This window comes from Trachurus japonicus, chromosome 8 (genome assembly GCF_045865225.1).
Source record: "Trachurus japonicus isolate A0001 chromosome 8, Traja_1.0".
Classification (NCBI taxonomy): Eukaryota; Metazoa; Chordata; class Actinopteri; order Carangiformes; family Carangidae; genus Trachurus; species Trachurus japonicus.
Window position 1 is genome coordinate 7507714 of NC_140914.1, and position 16952 is coordinate 7524665.

General features: G+C 45.4%; 1 protein-coding gene across 1 annotated transcript; it reads right to left on the reverse strand.

The window, feature by feature from the left end:
• Window positions 1-573: 573 nt before the first annotated feature.
• Window positions 574-16514, reverse strand: ubald2 (UBA-like domain containing 2). The gene is made up of 3 exons (XM_085783513.1): window positions 16222-16514; window positions 7742-7798; window positions 574-967 (listed from the first exon to the last, which is right to left on the reverse strand). Exons 1-3 carry the CDS (start codon window positions 16339-16341, stop codon window positions 608-610), a joined length of 537 nt encoding a protein of 178 aa, XP_085639639.1. The 5' UTR covers window positions 16342-16514; the 3' UTR covers window positions 574-607.
• Between the last annotated feature and the right edge of the window lie 438 nt (window positions 16515-16952).

The window sequence follows — 16952 nt, forward strand, 5'->3', positions numbered from 1 at the left end:
CCGGAGCCGTCCGCCTCCGCACTGTGAACTGAATACACACCCGCGACCTACACACACACACACACACACACACACACTGTACATGTCTGCTGGTTATTGCCGACGTCCTGTCTGGTGATTTCTGAACCCTACGGACAAACAAACGTAAAACAAAAAAGAAAAGAGTTTCTACAAAATGAGAAGAATCACGCAGCGCTTCAGCAGATCTCATGGCTCCTGTCCTCGGTAGGTAAGTGCTCCCACGGCTCCTGGGGCCTCGTTGCATCGATGATGAAAGGAAAATTTTAAGGGTTCAGAGAGTCCGGCGTCGAGTTTTGTCGTCGGCGTTGTCGTCGTCGGTGGCGGCGACCTGCGGGTTCTTCCTCGGCTTGGATGATGACGTGACGAAGACGCAGAGGAAAAGCTGCTCGTCTTCAGTGTAGAAAAACAAGAGAAGGAAAACAGCAGTGTCTTTCTCCATCGGGGCTCCTCCTCTCTTTCCTCATACCCCCTTCCCCCTCCCCCCTCCCAATCCGCCCTCGCCCCCAGAAACAGATTCATTTGGCTACACGTGAACCTGCGGCCCAGCCCCTCCCCCCTCCCTCCCCCCCTCGCCCCTCACACAGTCTCATCTCTGGCCGTGCAGCGCCGACACGACGGGCGGCTGCTGGGCGCCGCTGGGCTGGGACACGGGCGGCCACATCATGGGCGTCTGTTGCATGTGGTAGTGGTGGTGGTGCATGTGGTGGTGGCCGGTGGGCGACGACGGCGGCAGCCAGGCCGGCTGGTGGCTGGGCGGCGAGGACGCCCAGAAGGAGCCGAAGCCCGACGTGGAGGAGGGGACGGGCGGCGAGCACGCCATGGACACCTGGGACGACGAGCCGCCGCCGGCGCCGGAGCTGCACTCGGTCGCCCGCAGTTTGGAGAACATGGTGATGGCGTCGGGGAAGTTGGGGGGCGTGGCCGGAGTGTTTCTGGGCGTACACATCTGTGGGAGGGGGAAACAAGAGGAGAGAGAAACCATCAGTTCATCGCCGCGGAGACGTGGGAGGAGTCACAAGGTCAAGTTAAGATCTAGCGGTGTCGAACTCATTTTAGTCCAGGGGCCACAAACAGAAACAATCTGATCCCAAGTGGATCGGACCAGTGAAATAATGACGTAATAACCTTTAAATAACAAGAACTCTGAATAATATTCCCTTTGTGTATTGTGCAAATACACAAATACATCCTCCTTTTACAAAACATGTCATGAACAGCCTGAAATAGCACAAACATAAGGTATAAATAGGTATAAATGAAATGTAAATGAATATGCAATATTGTAAGATGATATGGATATTTATGTAGTAGATATTTTATATATTTTATATATTAAGAAATTTAAACCATCATGAGTAGAAAGGGGTGGGAATTTTTGTGCATACTTCTTCCTACTCCTTTTTCAACCATGTGCATATTATGATGTGATGATGCTTATGTGTTTATTTTTTTGTTTTTTAAATATTTTTCTTCATTTTAGACACGTTCGTTCGAAACAAATTCATTCATTAATTTCAGATTTCTTGAAAAATACAATTTATTTTTATTTTTTAAGTATATTTTTGGCCTTTTTGCCTTTATTTGATAGTACAGTTGAGACAGACAGAAGGGCCGAGTCGGGATTCGATACTGGGCCGGCTGCAGCGAGGACTGTAGCCTATGTATATGGGGCGCCTGCTCTACCAACTGAGCTAAAGGACTCCGCAAAACATGCAATATCAACAATATTTTGCCTCTTCTAACAAATTCATCCCGTGGGCCGGATCGGACCCTCTGGCGGGCCGGTTTTAGCCCGCGGGCCGTATGTTTGACATCACTGGTTTAGATTATATAAATGAATCAGTCTCCTGGACTCTATAAACTACAACACCCATGAGCCTCAGCTGCTGCTGCTGCTGCTGCCGAGACGAACACAGACTTCCTGTGTCGTGGACTTCCTCAGAACCAGATGTTTTCTAACACATGTTCTGCTGCGGCCGAGGGTTTTTCATGCTGAAGCTGCTGCTCCACCTGTGACTCACCGACACCAACAGAGTGGGTGGAGACATGAATCACACTTTTACTCTGGTTTGGTTTCCAGGAGCATCGGAGAAAGACGACGAGCCGTGAAGGAGCAGCACGGAGGAGCAGTCTGAACACGTTTGACACCTTGTTCATTCATCACAGACTGAACTGAAGCTCTTTATGTATTTACTGTTTGTTTGTTGAGTGCAGCAGCTGCAGATCAGTGTTACTCACGTCTGGGGAGGGATTTACTGTAACTGTAACTGTGCCCTACTGTAACAACAGCTACAGACACGGATCAATGCGTTGCAGGGTAAATACAGGAATCTTTACGTTAATTTTAATACCTTTTTAAGACTTTTTCAAGACCTTCTCAATATTTTTTAATACCTCACCGCCACTTAAAGCTGTAACAATTTACATCAGTGACGCTTTTAACGTGACAGTTTTAGTTTGTGTTTAAGACTGACCACTACGATACACCAGAATTCAAAATAGGCTGGGATAAAAAAAAAATCAAAAGGCAAAGTTTATCAAAAAAAAAACAAAAAAACAAAAAAACATTGCTCCACTCTCACTCTCATGACATGTGCCTCAGCTCGTTAGATTTAGTTTCCAGGAAGGTTGTCCGAGTACTCGAGTACTCGCTCGACTTGGGCGGCATCCGAGTGCCATTACACTACTCGGATAATATGCACTGGGAGTGCCAGAGCGTTGAACTTTTGCCTCTGAATTTCCGCCGAGTGCGCTCTGGTTGCTCTCAGAGATAATTTACGAACGGTTCATCTTTGTTTTTTAATAAAACGAATAAATTCACACACTTTCACAATGTTTTTTAGGACTCAAACTCTTGGACAGCTATTTCAGAAAAAATACCTTCAAAATGTAAGACTTTATAAAGTTGTGAAAATACTTTTTAAGGGTCTTAATTTTCGCAAAATTGATTTATCACCTTTTAATACTTTTCAAGACCCTGCGGATACCCTGTGATACAGTAACACGGAGACGCTCACGCCCTCAGTTTAGTCTCTCAGGCTGAGCCTCACTACTCTGTTACACGCCTGAAGGACAAACTCAGGGAGCAGACGACCCACAGGTCCACACACCGAGCAGGACGGAGACGCCCCAACACAGTGAGCAACACTAGTGTGTGTGTGTGTGTCTGCGTGTGTTTAATAGGAAACAGTGCAGTCCCAGTTCAGCTGCACCGTGGTCATGTGACCTGCTGCTAAAGGCCAAGAATCCTCAGTGAGAACTTTATTTGAAACCTGGTGTGGTGCTGGTAGCCAAAGCAAAGGGAAAACACACACATACACACACAGATCGCACACACACACACACACACACAGATCAGGTAGCAGCCAGAAATAGAGGAGGGGTCGTCTCAGCTGTGCAGCAGGAGGCTGGAGGGAGGAGGGGGGGTCGATGTTTTTAGAAAAGAAATGTTGCTCTCAGGCTCACACACACACTTTGGCATGTGCATACACACACACACACACAGAGACCAAAACAACTATAATTCAACCTCACATCTCAGCTGTTCGACTTGTGAACGCCTGTGTTTGCATCGTCAGACTGTTTGTCATGCTCTCGCTGCACTTTACCCTACACACTCACACACACACACACACACACACACACATTAACATTTGACTCATTGTACTGAGGATAAAACGTAAACATGTGTCTCTCTGGCCTGTTCCTGCTCGGCTCCCCGGGGAGCGCTGGTGTCCAGGTCGGATCTGTATGTACGTTATGAACAATAACACGTCTCAAGACTCTGTGACGCCACAGCAGAGGGACGGCGTGTACTACACAAACACACACACACGCACACACACAAACACACTCTGTATACAGTAGTATTCCTACAACACACATGACCCTCATGCCACAGAACCGGTCCGGTCAGACTCGTGACCTTGAGGCTGCACAAACAAACTCCTCATGTTTTCTACTTCGCTCACTCAGCTGAGGAGAAACTAAACTTAAGAGTGTTGCAGAGAAATGTTTCTTTAGTTAAAGGGATACTTCACCCAAAATCAATAATACACCAATCATCTACTCACCGTCATGCCAAGGAAGGGTTTGGAGAACTTTCAGAGTCATCAAAACGCTTTAGGGGTTCCAGGGGGGGTCCGGCTGGCAACAGATTTTCATATAATGGTGGTGGATAGAGTTCACTTTTGAATCGTCCAAAACACACACTATGAAACATCCAGATACCTCCATACTGCTCGTCTGTACTGACCCAAGTGTCCTGAAGCCGCCACATGAAAAAGTTGTTTGGAAAAAGTTAATTTTGATTCTCCAAACCCTTCCTTGGCATGACGGTGAGTAGATGATTGGTGAATTATTGATTTTGGGTGAAGTATCCCTTTAGGGAAAAAAGGGGAAGTCATTTACTGTAATGAACTGTTTGCTGGGATTTCATAATGACACTTTATCGCTTTAGGGAAGCTGGTGATATTAAAGAAGTGAGCTGACTCTGAGCGTCACAGCGTTTCAACTTCACGCTGCTCAAATCAAACATAACTTCACTCACTGAGACGTTTTGTTTTGTGCAGCAGTTTGACCAATATAAAGTGTTAGAAGACTTGAGGGTCTTTTATGTAACTGGATTTATTCAAGTGACCTTAACTCAGGCTTTAAAGGGAAATCTTAACATTTATGCCGCCGGCCTCGGGCGTCCGGCTGTGATGCGTCAGAGCTGCGTCACAGCTCCGTGTGCACCGTGTCGTGGATAACATCGCCCATCATTCATAGCATCCGGGCTGCGTCACCACAACAACAGTCATTCATCAAAACAGTGGCAGATCTGTGTTAATGTCAAACTGCTGCAGGAACGACTCCGTCGAGGTTCAGAGGTTTCACCTGTTTCTCTCTCCATGTTGGAGGCTTTATCATCGCAGGAGCTCAAACTGACCCCGGTTCAGTTTGAGTTTGAGTTTGAGCTCATTATACACACATAGATGCCGCCTCTGACGCTGCTGTCCATTGGAACGATACGTCAACGCGGCCGCCATCTTGGGTCTACTTCCTGCATTAGTCAACAGAGGCAGAGGTCTATCAACCGCCATAACTCACTGAATATTCAACCGATTTTCAAGCCATTTGGTTTATTATAAATGTCAGGCATATATTTATGATAAAACAATAAAAAATGTTTTTTTCATATATTAAACATATACTTCCATACTCAGACACACAGCCACATGCATACATACACTGAAATTTGTTTGTGTACAAGGGTCTGACCGGGTCTGACTGCTTGTCAGACGTATATACTGTATGTCTATGGTCAGAAACCCCGATCCAAGATGGCGGCCGTGTTGACGTGCCTGACAAGCCTGAATGTGGCATCTATGTGTCGTGTATATATCTATGATTCAAACCAGACTTTCATAATAAGAGCAGGTTTTCTTTTTGCAGTGAGAAACCTGTTCTCAGCGCGGAGTTAATCTTTGATGAGAGGCTCATTATCGCTTCAACACTGGGCTCTTTCTGCTCAAAGCCGAGTAGCCGACCCTACATGCCTCCATGTTGGCCCCCGAGGGCCCGAGGAGGAGGAGGAGGAGGAGGAGGAGGAGGAAGAGTAGGGGAGGTCTGTGCTGGAAATGGAAACAGCTGCCACTTGCTCTGCTTGGTCTCTGCAGCCTGGTTCAACCCTGAGCTCCTCAGAGCCTCAGGCCAGATGATGTCACTGCACTGCACCCAAAATAATAACAAACCCAGGCTGCCGCCGCCGCTGCCTCTCACACACACACACACACACACATAAACACACACTTCCTCACTCCCTTGAGCTACAAAACACTCCTCCCAGAGCAACAGAGAAGCACGTACACCAAAACAAGAGCAGAGGGAGGAGAAGGAGGAGGAGGAGGAGGGAGGAACTCTTCAGACTGAAAACAAAACATGGCTGCTACAGATGTTGGCCTGTCGCTCCTCACACAAACCTCAGGTTGCAGCAGCAGCAGCACGGAGACGGTTTCTCCGCCGTCGTGTGTGATTACATAAGGCGCAGCGAGGCCGAGGACACAGACTCGTCTCTGTGCGCGCTGACGCACGTCGTCTGCACCGTCGCACAATCATCATTTCATTCATCTCCACTGAGCTTTGTCGGGTGGAAGCTCTACAGCTCACACACTGATTACTGTGTTACAGCGCAGGGCTGCACTTATTTTGACTGCACACACACACACACACACACACATACACACACACCCTTCATCACAACAGAGGCGCTTTCTTAATCGGACTGTAATCACATGCAGACACACCCTGAGCCGTGGCCTCAGTCCAGATGAGTGTGAACAGTTTCCTGCGTCCAAAAGGCTCAAAGATCAGACTCAGGTTTTATCTGCAGGAGTCGGAATCTGAGCGGTAAAATATCACAACAATAACTCTGTCCTGACTGAGAAATTCTGACCAGGGGTGCAGCATCTGAAGGATCTGTGAACAGTTCAGCAAGTAGATGATGAAATGAACTCCAAAAGGCAAAAAAAGTTAAACATGAAACAGTCTTTTGCAATATCTTAAGCAATATCAGAGTATTATTTTAGTTTTCTACAAAGGGGAAACAAAGCAGCAGCCTGCAGAAGAATGAGTAACCCAGGAGACTTGAGCTCTCAGATAACTTTGACCAAGGTATCAGACAAGATATTTACTATTTACACACTGATTCATTTTCTGTCATTTTGAAAATGTAAAAGATGAAAACTAAAATATATATTGTTTAAAGGGACTACGAGGAGTTTCGGAAAGCAAAGTGTTTTCACACTACATTTCCCATGAGCCTCCGCGCACACGGTGAAATTCTTGGACTGGCACAAGACGGACGAAAGCGAATGTCATTCGCCAAGAATGTTTTCATTAATCAAGAATGAAAGTCGGAGGTTGGAAGACGATCAGATACCGTCGTAGTTCCGACCATAAACGATGCCAACTAGCGATGCGGCGGCGTTATTCCCATGACCCGCCGGGCAGCGACCGGGAAACCGAAACTAGGAAAAGCTGGGCGAGTCGACCACTAAATAATAATATCAAAATAACTATAAAGACAAAATGATATATTTATTGAAAATGGACCCATTAACAAGTGGGTAACGTAGATTCATCCATATTAATATGAGACTCTTTTATAACCAAAAGCAAACTCCTCTGGGTCTAAAAATGTAAACTGAGGTGTCATTTGTAACTTTTTGCCTTTTGGAGATCATTTCATCTTCCACCTGCTGAACTGTTCACATTAACCAAACCTTTACAACCCACTCTGCTTCACGTTGCTCCGCTCTCTCACCTGCAGGAGCTTTAACGACACTCAGAAACAGTGTCAGACTCAGACATGACGACTGACGGGTGGTTTCTGTGATGTAAACACAGACCACTGCTCTGGGATCAGCCACGTCCGCAGCAGCTCGACCATCACAACTTTGGGTTTGACTTTTTTTTTTGTGCGTGTGTGTGTGTCAATTTTTTATTGGACCTGGAGGATGAAACGTTTTTTTGTTTTTTTTTTAACAGGACCGATCCCACATGCTCATCGCTGAGCGCCGGCTGGTGTCTGACTGACTGACTGAGCGTCTGTGGTTCGGTCCGGCGGGTCAGTGGGTGCATCCGTCCCCGCGTCCAGCACCAGAGGATCAGCCTCCGCTCAGCCACACACATGCCTCAGTCTCATTTCTGTCTGTCGAGGGAAACCAAATGCACTTACCATCTGGTGGTGGTGACTGGGGATGTTCGCCTCCTGGAAAAAGGAGCTTAAGGCCGTCTGCAAAGAGAGAGAGAGAGAGGAGGAGTGTTATGAGCTGTTTAAGTTTGATATAATTGAATTAAAAGTTGACGACATGCCGGAGTGAAGAAGTCAAAGTTTTGTGTTATTTTGCTGTGACCACACAGACGAGGACCTGTCCCCTCCCCCCACCCTCAGGACCGTCCTACGGGTCATTAACACGGGTCTGGTCACGTGGTCTCAGGGTTAAAACTATTATCTCCAGACTGGGACCTGAAACAGGGTTTGTTCTTCTTCAGCTCGGCTACAAACTGAGCCCAGTTTCTGTCTTTGAACTGAGAGAAGCTCATTTTAATTCAACATTAAAACTAATTAACAAATATTGTTATTATTGGTTGTTTGGTCTCATGTGTATATAAGTTCATGTTTATTCTTGGTTTTGCCTGTTAACTGTCAAAACCTGAAGATGTTTATTTAATATTAAAGAAGACTGAGACAGTTAGAAATCATGATAAATAACTAATCAAAATGATGAATAATGTCGGGACTGTTTGTCAGGTGAGATTTGTAAATGTCACCTTCGACCATTATGGGACGTTTTTTATTGTTTTCTGAGCAGATTAAAAAATGTAATTCACTTAATGTGTAAGATTTTAAGAGATGCAGCCATGTTTTATTTGTTGTTGTACAATGAGGACCAGATGATGTCAATACAAACAGCTTTGATAATATGAAACACCTTGTATATGATAATAAACGTTAAATTATTCCATAATAAAAACAACAGTTATGTGCTGCTATAAACTGAAAACCATTTTACTCCTGACAGAACCTGTGACAATCTTCATTAACTACTATGACAAGGTGAAAACAGATTAATCAATAACCAATAATGATGAAAAACAACCGTCCTGAAGCACAGAGCCTGGAGCTGGAGGTCGAGGAGGAGACGGAGAATCAGAAAACACCATAAAAATGTAAACAGCAGGTCTCATGACCGCCTCCCTGCGCAAACAAGGAAATGAGTTGGCTCCTTGTTTTGTTCCTCTTTGTTTTGAGCGCAGCCAACGGCAGCGTGAACAAAAACACACTCCATGACCTGCGAGACACGACAGGACGATAACAGAGCAGCCTAAACACAGCGGGAGCTGCTGCTTCCTCCCAACAGGAGCAGAGACTTCCAGAGAAACGGAGCTCGCTGTGATTCACCGACTGACTCAGGATCTGTGTTTTTATAATAACAATCAACCCGAAGCAGCTGAAACAGGCTCAGTAAACAACTCTGTATGATCAATGATCACAGTTTTTGTTGAAGGATTCTCGTCTGTAGCTAAAAACACAAACAGAAACTTCATCTATTGTTGTTTGAAAATCAAATTAATCCTGGTTCAGTTTGAGTTTGGGCTCATTCAAGTCAGACTTTTCACAATAAGCAGTTTTTTTCTGTATGCTGTCAGCAATAAAAGTTAATTATTATTGCCCCGACACTGGTCTTTGCTATAATGATTATTTTAGTCTTTGTTATCAGGCTGCAGCCAACGACTGTTTTAACCTTGGATTTTTTGTTTTGTTTTGATTAATCATCTGGTGGGAAAATAAAGTTTCGTTCGACTGACAGCAGAAACCAAACTAAAGATATTCTATAAAATCAACAGATCTCACTCTGACAATAACTAATCAATCAGTAAAAACCTTCATCTATAGTTGTTTGAATCTCAAATTAATCCTGGTTCACTTTGAGTTTGGGCTTGTTCAAGACAGACTTTTCACAATAAGTGTGGGTTTTTTCTGCATCCTGTCAGCAATAAAAGTTAATTATTATTGCCCTAACACTGGTCTTTATCTTATTGCTATAATGATTATTTTAGTCTTTGTGATGTTTTAACCTTGGATTTTCTGTTTTGTTTTGATTAATCATCTGGTGGGAAAAAGAAAGTTTTGTTTGACTGACAGCAGAAACCAAATGAAAGATATTCTATAAAATCAATAGATCTCACTCTGACAATAACTAATCAATCAGTAACTGTGTGTGTTTGAGCTCTACACATAAACACTTGAATATTTCGCAAGATTTTCCTTTTATGGTCCAGTCCTACTGTTGAGTTCATAAACACACAAGTTTCAATAAAGTCTGCTGGGGTATAACAAACACAAAACAAAAACAAAACATAGTGTGAACTCCACCACAACATGTTTTCACACGACAGAGAGTCTCAGACGGGGAGTGTGAGCTCGTTTTACTGCTCAGCGTAGCCTCCATTTCACTTCAGAGGCCTCTTGTCCTGCCAGCGCTTCAATGAATGCAGTGGTTTCCCTCCCCCTCCCTCCCTCCGTCCCTCCCTCCGTCCCTCCCCCCGTCCCTCCCCCACACGGTCTGGTTGTTTGACAACAGCAGCGGCAGTGCAGGAATGTGTTGCCGTACAACGTGACACACATATCAAAAGCGTGAAAGTGCTTTGCAGCTATTGTGTAAGGAGCCACCGAGTGCACGCCGTTCTTTGTCTGCTCGCTGTTTATTCTGCAGGTCTGAGGGAGCGTCACTCATTGATGTCAGCGCTCACTTCCTGCTGCACACACACACACACACACACACACACAGACTCACAACAGACTCAGAGTCACCGACAGCTCAGCGTCCGTCCTTCAAGAGTTCAGATGCTTCGTGTCATGTGACCAACGCTTCTATTGACAAACTGTTTGTAGTTTCCTCCGTGTTGGTGACACATTCAGAAGAAAACACAGATTACAAAATGTTCCTGGTAGTTTCTCCTCACAGCAGAAACATGAACTGAGCAATATGTTATCGTGTGTGTGTGTGTGTGTGTGTGTGTGTGTGTGTGTGTGTGTGTGATAACACTGTAGTTTATCACTGAGCTCACTTACAGAAACTCAAACCACAACCGCTTCAGTACCTGATATCCATCTGTGCCTCTCCAGCTCAAATCTCCTCAGGTGACACAGTAACAACATCAACGACAGCAGCAGATTAAAACACAACTTGATCTAAATTCGGACAATCGGCTTCACAAAGGCAACGAAGAATCACATCAACTCAAATCAAATTAACCTCAGATATAAATTCCTTCAAAATAAAGGTCAAGTGCTGCTAAAGGCAAAACAAAACAAAACAAAACAGACCTGTATCCATCTCCAGCTAATTGTGTCTATTGTACGTTGTTGTCGTTGTTGTTGTTGTTTGACTATTTGTAGCTTGTTGACTTGCTGACATTGGTTTGAACTGTTGTTGTCGCTACCGAATAAACAAATGAGACAACTTAAAGCTATAGTGTGTAACTTCTACGTGTCTGTAAATATCCGTTTCACCCAAGCCACTACAAGAGGAGATGATACAACACCGATGAATCCGTTCAGCTCCTCTAACACCTCGCGATATTTTTCAGTATTTGTTCTTTTTGCATTTGGTGTCTTGGGCGACATTCCCGCGCTGGTGCACAGGAAATAACGTGTTCTACTCGGTTTTACCAGACAACGAGAAGGGAGGGGGGGGGGAGAGCGCTGCTAGAAGCAACACGGCGGAGAACCCGAAGAAGCGACCAAGAGGTTCAGAAGTGGATCCTACTGAAAAGAAACAGAAGGGAAGAGAGTGACAAGCGGTAGCGGTGGGGGAGGGGAGGGGCAGGTTACACCGGGCCATACGCCATATTGAGGTGTCGGCCGTATCGTTGTAATAACGCAGAAATCCTTTCGGGGGCGATAGAAGTTACGCACTATAGCTTTAAACAGTAAACTTCATATTGTTTGGATCTGAAAATAAAAATGAGAGGATGTGACTTCTACAACAGCAGAACTGAGTGACTGAGTGACTGTAGTTGCATCATTTTGTTTTTAACAGCTTCTGCAGCGTCTCCAGGTGTATCGACCTCGACTCTCTGCAGCGGACGGAGGAGGACGAGCAGCTGGTGCTGAGTCAGGTCAGACGGAGGCTGAAACCTCCTCATCTGGGTGAAAACAACACAACACGCCACTACGCTACCGACATGACTTGGTTAACTGAGTTAGCTCGGAGCATCATCACCTGTGTGTGACTCACAGCTCCAGTTTCTGAGTTTATTGATGCCAGCTCATGTGACGAAGCTTCCGCGCTGTTATTTTGAAGGGGGGTAATCGAATCAAGAGTTTTCAGGCCGCGACCTCTCGCTGCGTGACGTCACATCTGGAGAGAAAACTGGAGTAAACAGGACCAGGACGTCGTCAGTGTTTCCTTACAGATCTGGGAGCAGCAGTAGCAGCAGCAGCAGCAGCGAGCTGACAGACCCCCGGCTGACGGCCGAGGACAGAAGACGCCTTCGGCCTCGGTTCACAGTCTGAATCAGAGCACGAGGAGAATCAGGCCACTGCTGCTGCCCCCCCCCCCTCTCCTTCCCTCCTTCCCTTCCTCCAACCTCCCTGACAGAAACAATGGGCTGTTTACTACAGTCTCAAGAGGAGACAAACACAAAATACAGATCACAGCTGAAACCATTTGTCACTTCACAGGTTTGGAAATGACAAAAACACATCAATGTTTTCTGCTTCCAGCTTCTCTCTCTCTCTCTCTCTCTCTCTCATTCTCTCAGACGTGAGAGTTTGTTGATTTTATCTCATTACGAACTCATGAGTTTGGCCTGAAAAACAAGACAATCTGGAGACATCACTGTGATTCATTGTTTTTCAGTCTAACGTGTCGTAAAACAAACAGAACAATAAACTGACTCATCAAGAAAATATTCTCCAGACTATAAACATTTGTTGCCTCAATAAAAAAAAACCTATGAAAACAGTGTCTTCAAGTGTTAAATGTGGAAGTGAAAGGAGAAAGAGGAAGAAGAGGAGGGGGCTGCACATTGATTCACACAGTTTCCACGTTTAATTTTACACTTTCTCTCACTATCGTTTCATTCTTCTTCCTCATGTCTAAGAGAAACTTTTATTTTGGTGGATTCTCCTGGTTTCTGTCTTGGGGGTTGGGAACAAAAAACTGAGGACTGTTCTGCTAGGAAACAGGTTCTCAATGAGATTTCTAACCCACAGGGGCTGCTACTAATGATTGAATACTTTTTAATTAATCTGGTGATTAGTAATTGATTGATCACTTTGAGTTTTCTTTTCTAATTTTGTCTCTAAATACAAAGTGAATGCAGCTTCAAACTTTTTGTTTTGTTCAGACAAAACAGTCAAAAAGCCAAAGCCATGACATCAGTGTTCAGCTGCTTCATGACAAACTAACCGGTTGACGACTCAACTAATTATATAACAGTCAGAGTGAAAACGGTGATTTGTTGGCTCCGCCCACTCTTGATTATTTCTGTCGTAACGTTTGCGAAACTCCGGTCGAGTGTATTCATCCAGCAAAATAACAAAATCACCCAAATTTGCCTGAGGGGACTTCACGGCCTGTGCAACACACTGATGAGTCGATGTAAATGAGCTGCTCCAGTTTCATCAGCCTGAGCTTCCTCCTCCGTCTCTGAGGACTCAGCAGCAGCAGCAGCAGCAGCAGCAGCGACGGCGGCGGCGCCCAGGTAACATCCAGGTGAGTGAGTCACTGCAGCCACACAACAACAACGGTTTCCAAACAAAGGAATCGGTTACCTGCCGTGTTCTCACTTTACACTCCTCTATCAGTTTTTTGTTACAAAGAACAGAAGCTAATTCTCACTGATTAGTAGGGGTGTGCCAAAAAAACGATTAACATAAGAATCGCAACTCTCATTTAATACGATTCAGAATCGATATAAAATGTCCCAAAATCCGTTTTAAAAAATAAAAAAATGAAACAAATCTGCTGGCTGTCGGTCTCCATTTCCTTAGAATTTAAAAGGCAGCATGTTTAACTGCACTATTTTTTTTAATAAAGAGGCACCTTTAATTTTGTTACTTAAGCAATATGTGATATTGCTTTTATGCAACAGTTTCAACAGTTCCATCTAAGCATGGATAAATGTTTAAAACTCAATAAATGTGAAAAAGACACTTCAGTCATTCTGTCTTGTAAAGCAGACTGGAGTAGATTATGAGTATCCTTTGCACACCGATAGACTGAAGCAGGAATCATTAGGAATCAAATCGTTTTGAATCGAAAATCGATTTTGAATTGAATCGTAGCCCCAAGAATCAGAATCGAATCTAATCGTGAGATAGTAAAAGATTCCCATCCCTACCGATTAATCGCTCTAACCATAACCCGGTGACCTCGACAGAGCAGCTGAGCCTCCTCCTCCCCCCCCCCCCTCCCCTGCTGAACCACCTGGCCCCCGGCTGCAGCCCGGCTCTGACCACACGGCCTCAACAGATCGGTCATTAGAACAGACGGAGGTGTGGTCGGAGTTAAACCATCTGGAGGCTCAGGGCTTGATGTCAGAGGTCCTTCAGGTGTCTGTCAGCTGCTCAACAGGCCCGAGGAACATCACAGGTCTGGACTTGGTTTCCGTCGATGACCTGTCCACGCACACGCTCACCGGGCGGCCATTTTTTAGGGCTCGAACCAGTGATTGTTTCTGTCACTACCTTTCAATTCAAGGAGAAATAGTTCAGTGTTTGAAATGTTCAAAGCACAACCTAGGTGGAGTCATAAAGTGTTTGTTGTGTTTCACCATAATGTCAGAAAAAAAAAACTATTTCTCAATGACTTCCTGTTGATGGACTGAGCCAATGGTTCGGGCTGTTGGTTGATCTGACAGACACTGACTCGATGCTAAGTTTTAATCCAAAATAATAATGTTAGAAATAATGAAATATGTCCAACACAGGGGAGTGCTACACAGGGACATGAGGTTTACAGACCCTTGCTTCCTTACAGCTTTAAATATATCAGTTCACAGCGCAGAGAGGCTGCGTATGGGAACAGCTGGAGGGATAATGCATCTTAATCAGTCTATATATAACTGAAGGATCAATGTCAGACCACTTAGCTCTCAGCCCGCTGACTCAGACCTGCGTCTCCTGCTGTAAAAACAAAACTAACACCGAGGCTCACGGTTTACAGCACGTTATTAATCTGCAGAAGGAGAAGAAGAAGGTGGTGGTGGTTCATGGGGGCTCGAGACAACAGGAAGTGTGATAATGTGATTGTGTGAGAGCAGCAGGGAGGCTCCGACTTCACCTGCTGTGTTGATCAGACCTGTAGTTTACAACCTGGGGGTGATGGATGCGGGTTTTTAATGGGAACATATTATCAGACAGGCCGGGCCGGGCCAACAAGATTGTTGGACTCCCCAACCCCCAACTTCTCAGACCTCAACGTCACAGCAGAGCACACTCCATAGCACTTGACCCCAGTCACCCACCCAACCCAGAACGCTGGCCTGGAAGAAAATAAAATTCAATAAAAACTTCATCCCACCTGCCATAATAGAACTAAATAAGACCATGAAAAGAACATAATCATGGGGAATGTACATGTAAATGTGGGAAACTATAGGCAGGGTGTGGTGTGTTTTATGTTTTTATGTATTCGTGGTTGTATGAAATGTGGGAATGTATCGTGTAAATGAATGTAATATGGTTTAAGGACACACTCCTCTGTTGCTTACCCTGAGGTTTCTCCAGTTTTTCCCTGTTAAAAGGGTTTTCCACGGAGTTTTTCCTCGATCGATGTGAGGGTCTAAGGGCAGAGGATGTTGTTGTTGTGATGCCATGTAAAGCCTTTTGAGACAAACTGTTTGTAAAAACGGGCTATACAAATAAAATTGCCTTGCCTTGCCTGTGGTCCTTTTCCCTGACTTGTCTGCACTTCTCGAGGCCGTTTGTAGCCTACGAAATGGTGAAAACAAATTTCCCTGTAAAGGACAAATAAATTCATCTATCTATCTATCTATCTATCTATCTATCTATCTATCTATCTATCTATCTATCTATCTATCTATCTATCTAAGATGGCATCACAGCAGCAGTGTAGTCAGTCAGTGTGATACTCAGATAAACCCACATTAATATTTCAGTACAGCCGCTACAACAAAACCTTCTACTGTAGTCTATGTGATACAATATGAACAATGCAGCCACCTAAAACAACAACTAAATTAGACTAAACACCACCGCATCACAGACGGAGCTGTTTGTTTTCGACGATGACACTGGAAAACACAGACTTTAGGGCGAGCTCCGGGCCAAGCCGAGCCGAGCCGAGCCGGGTTATCCACCCTGTAGCTCGGCTTGGCTCCGTACAACGAGCCGAGCGATGACACAGTGGATTCCTGTGGAGGATGTAAACAAAAACCGGCCGCGGCGGCGAGCAGCAGCAGCAGCAGCAGCAGCAGCACCACGTCCTCAGTCAGTGCTAAGCTAACGTTAGCTGCAGCACGAGCGCATGGTCGCGAGGAAGCACGTTAAAAAGCGGTTAACAGTAACAACAACCGTTTAATCCCCCTTCGGCTCACACGCAGACAGTTTGACGACCACCCAGGGGGTAAAGACGTGAACTGTAGCCGGGATAAGACACCCAGCGTCCCGGACTGACTCACCTCGAACTGCCAGTGGGCCGCCTGGAGGAGCTGCTTCGCCTGATCCGCGGCGCAACCGGCCGTCAAAACAAACTGGTTGATCATCACCTGGTGCCTGAGTTCGTCCATATTCACCGACATGCTGCGCCTGTGTTCACTTTTGCTTTGAAGTCGAAAACAAAAAGAAAGAAAAAAGAAGTGAAATGTGGCCTCGGATCGACTGAGTCCCGTGAACCTTTCAGACCCAGCCTGCTGCCTGCTGCCTGTCTCCGTCCGGTCGGTCGGTCGGTCGGCGCTGCTCCCACCGCTGCTGAGTCTCCGCCGCAGCAGCAACAACAATATTCTCATGTCATCACCAACAACAAAGAAGACGGCGACGCTGATTGGACAGAATCACGGCGAGAGAGTACGAGCGAGGCGCTGATTGGCTGACGAGGTGAAGCGTTTAAATTCGCCGCTGCGCTTGTTTCATTCATCGGGGACAGCGCCGGCGGGTGGAGACAGACATACGTTTCTGACCAGCTCCAGCTCCGCCCCTCTGCGGTTTATCCGATGTGGTTGTACACGCGCTTAGTTCATGCCCGTTGCACCGACGTCACGTGTTTTCATAGAGCTGATTGGCTGCTCGCTACGGCAGGTAAGTAAACCACACGCATGTAAACAAAGTAAACGTCTGATGTTTAACAGATCCAGCTGAGGTAGAAACACTTTTATCTTTGACTTCAGAAAAACCGCAGACACTAGAAATACAA

Coding starts and splice junctions, on each gene's coding strand:
- ubald2 (XM_085783513.1), bottom strand. CDS start 16,341: ATGTCGGTGAATATGGACGAACTCAGGCACCAGGTGATGATCAACCAG. Junction 7,799..16,221: donor CGGCCCACTGGCAGTTCGAG/GTGAGTCAGTCC, acceptor CTCTCTTTGCAG/ACGGCCTTAAGCTCCTTTTT. Junction 968..7,741: donor CCAGTCACCACCACCAGATG/GTAAGTGCATTT, acceptor CCCCTCCCACAG/ATGTGTACGCCCAGAAACAC.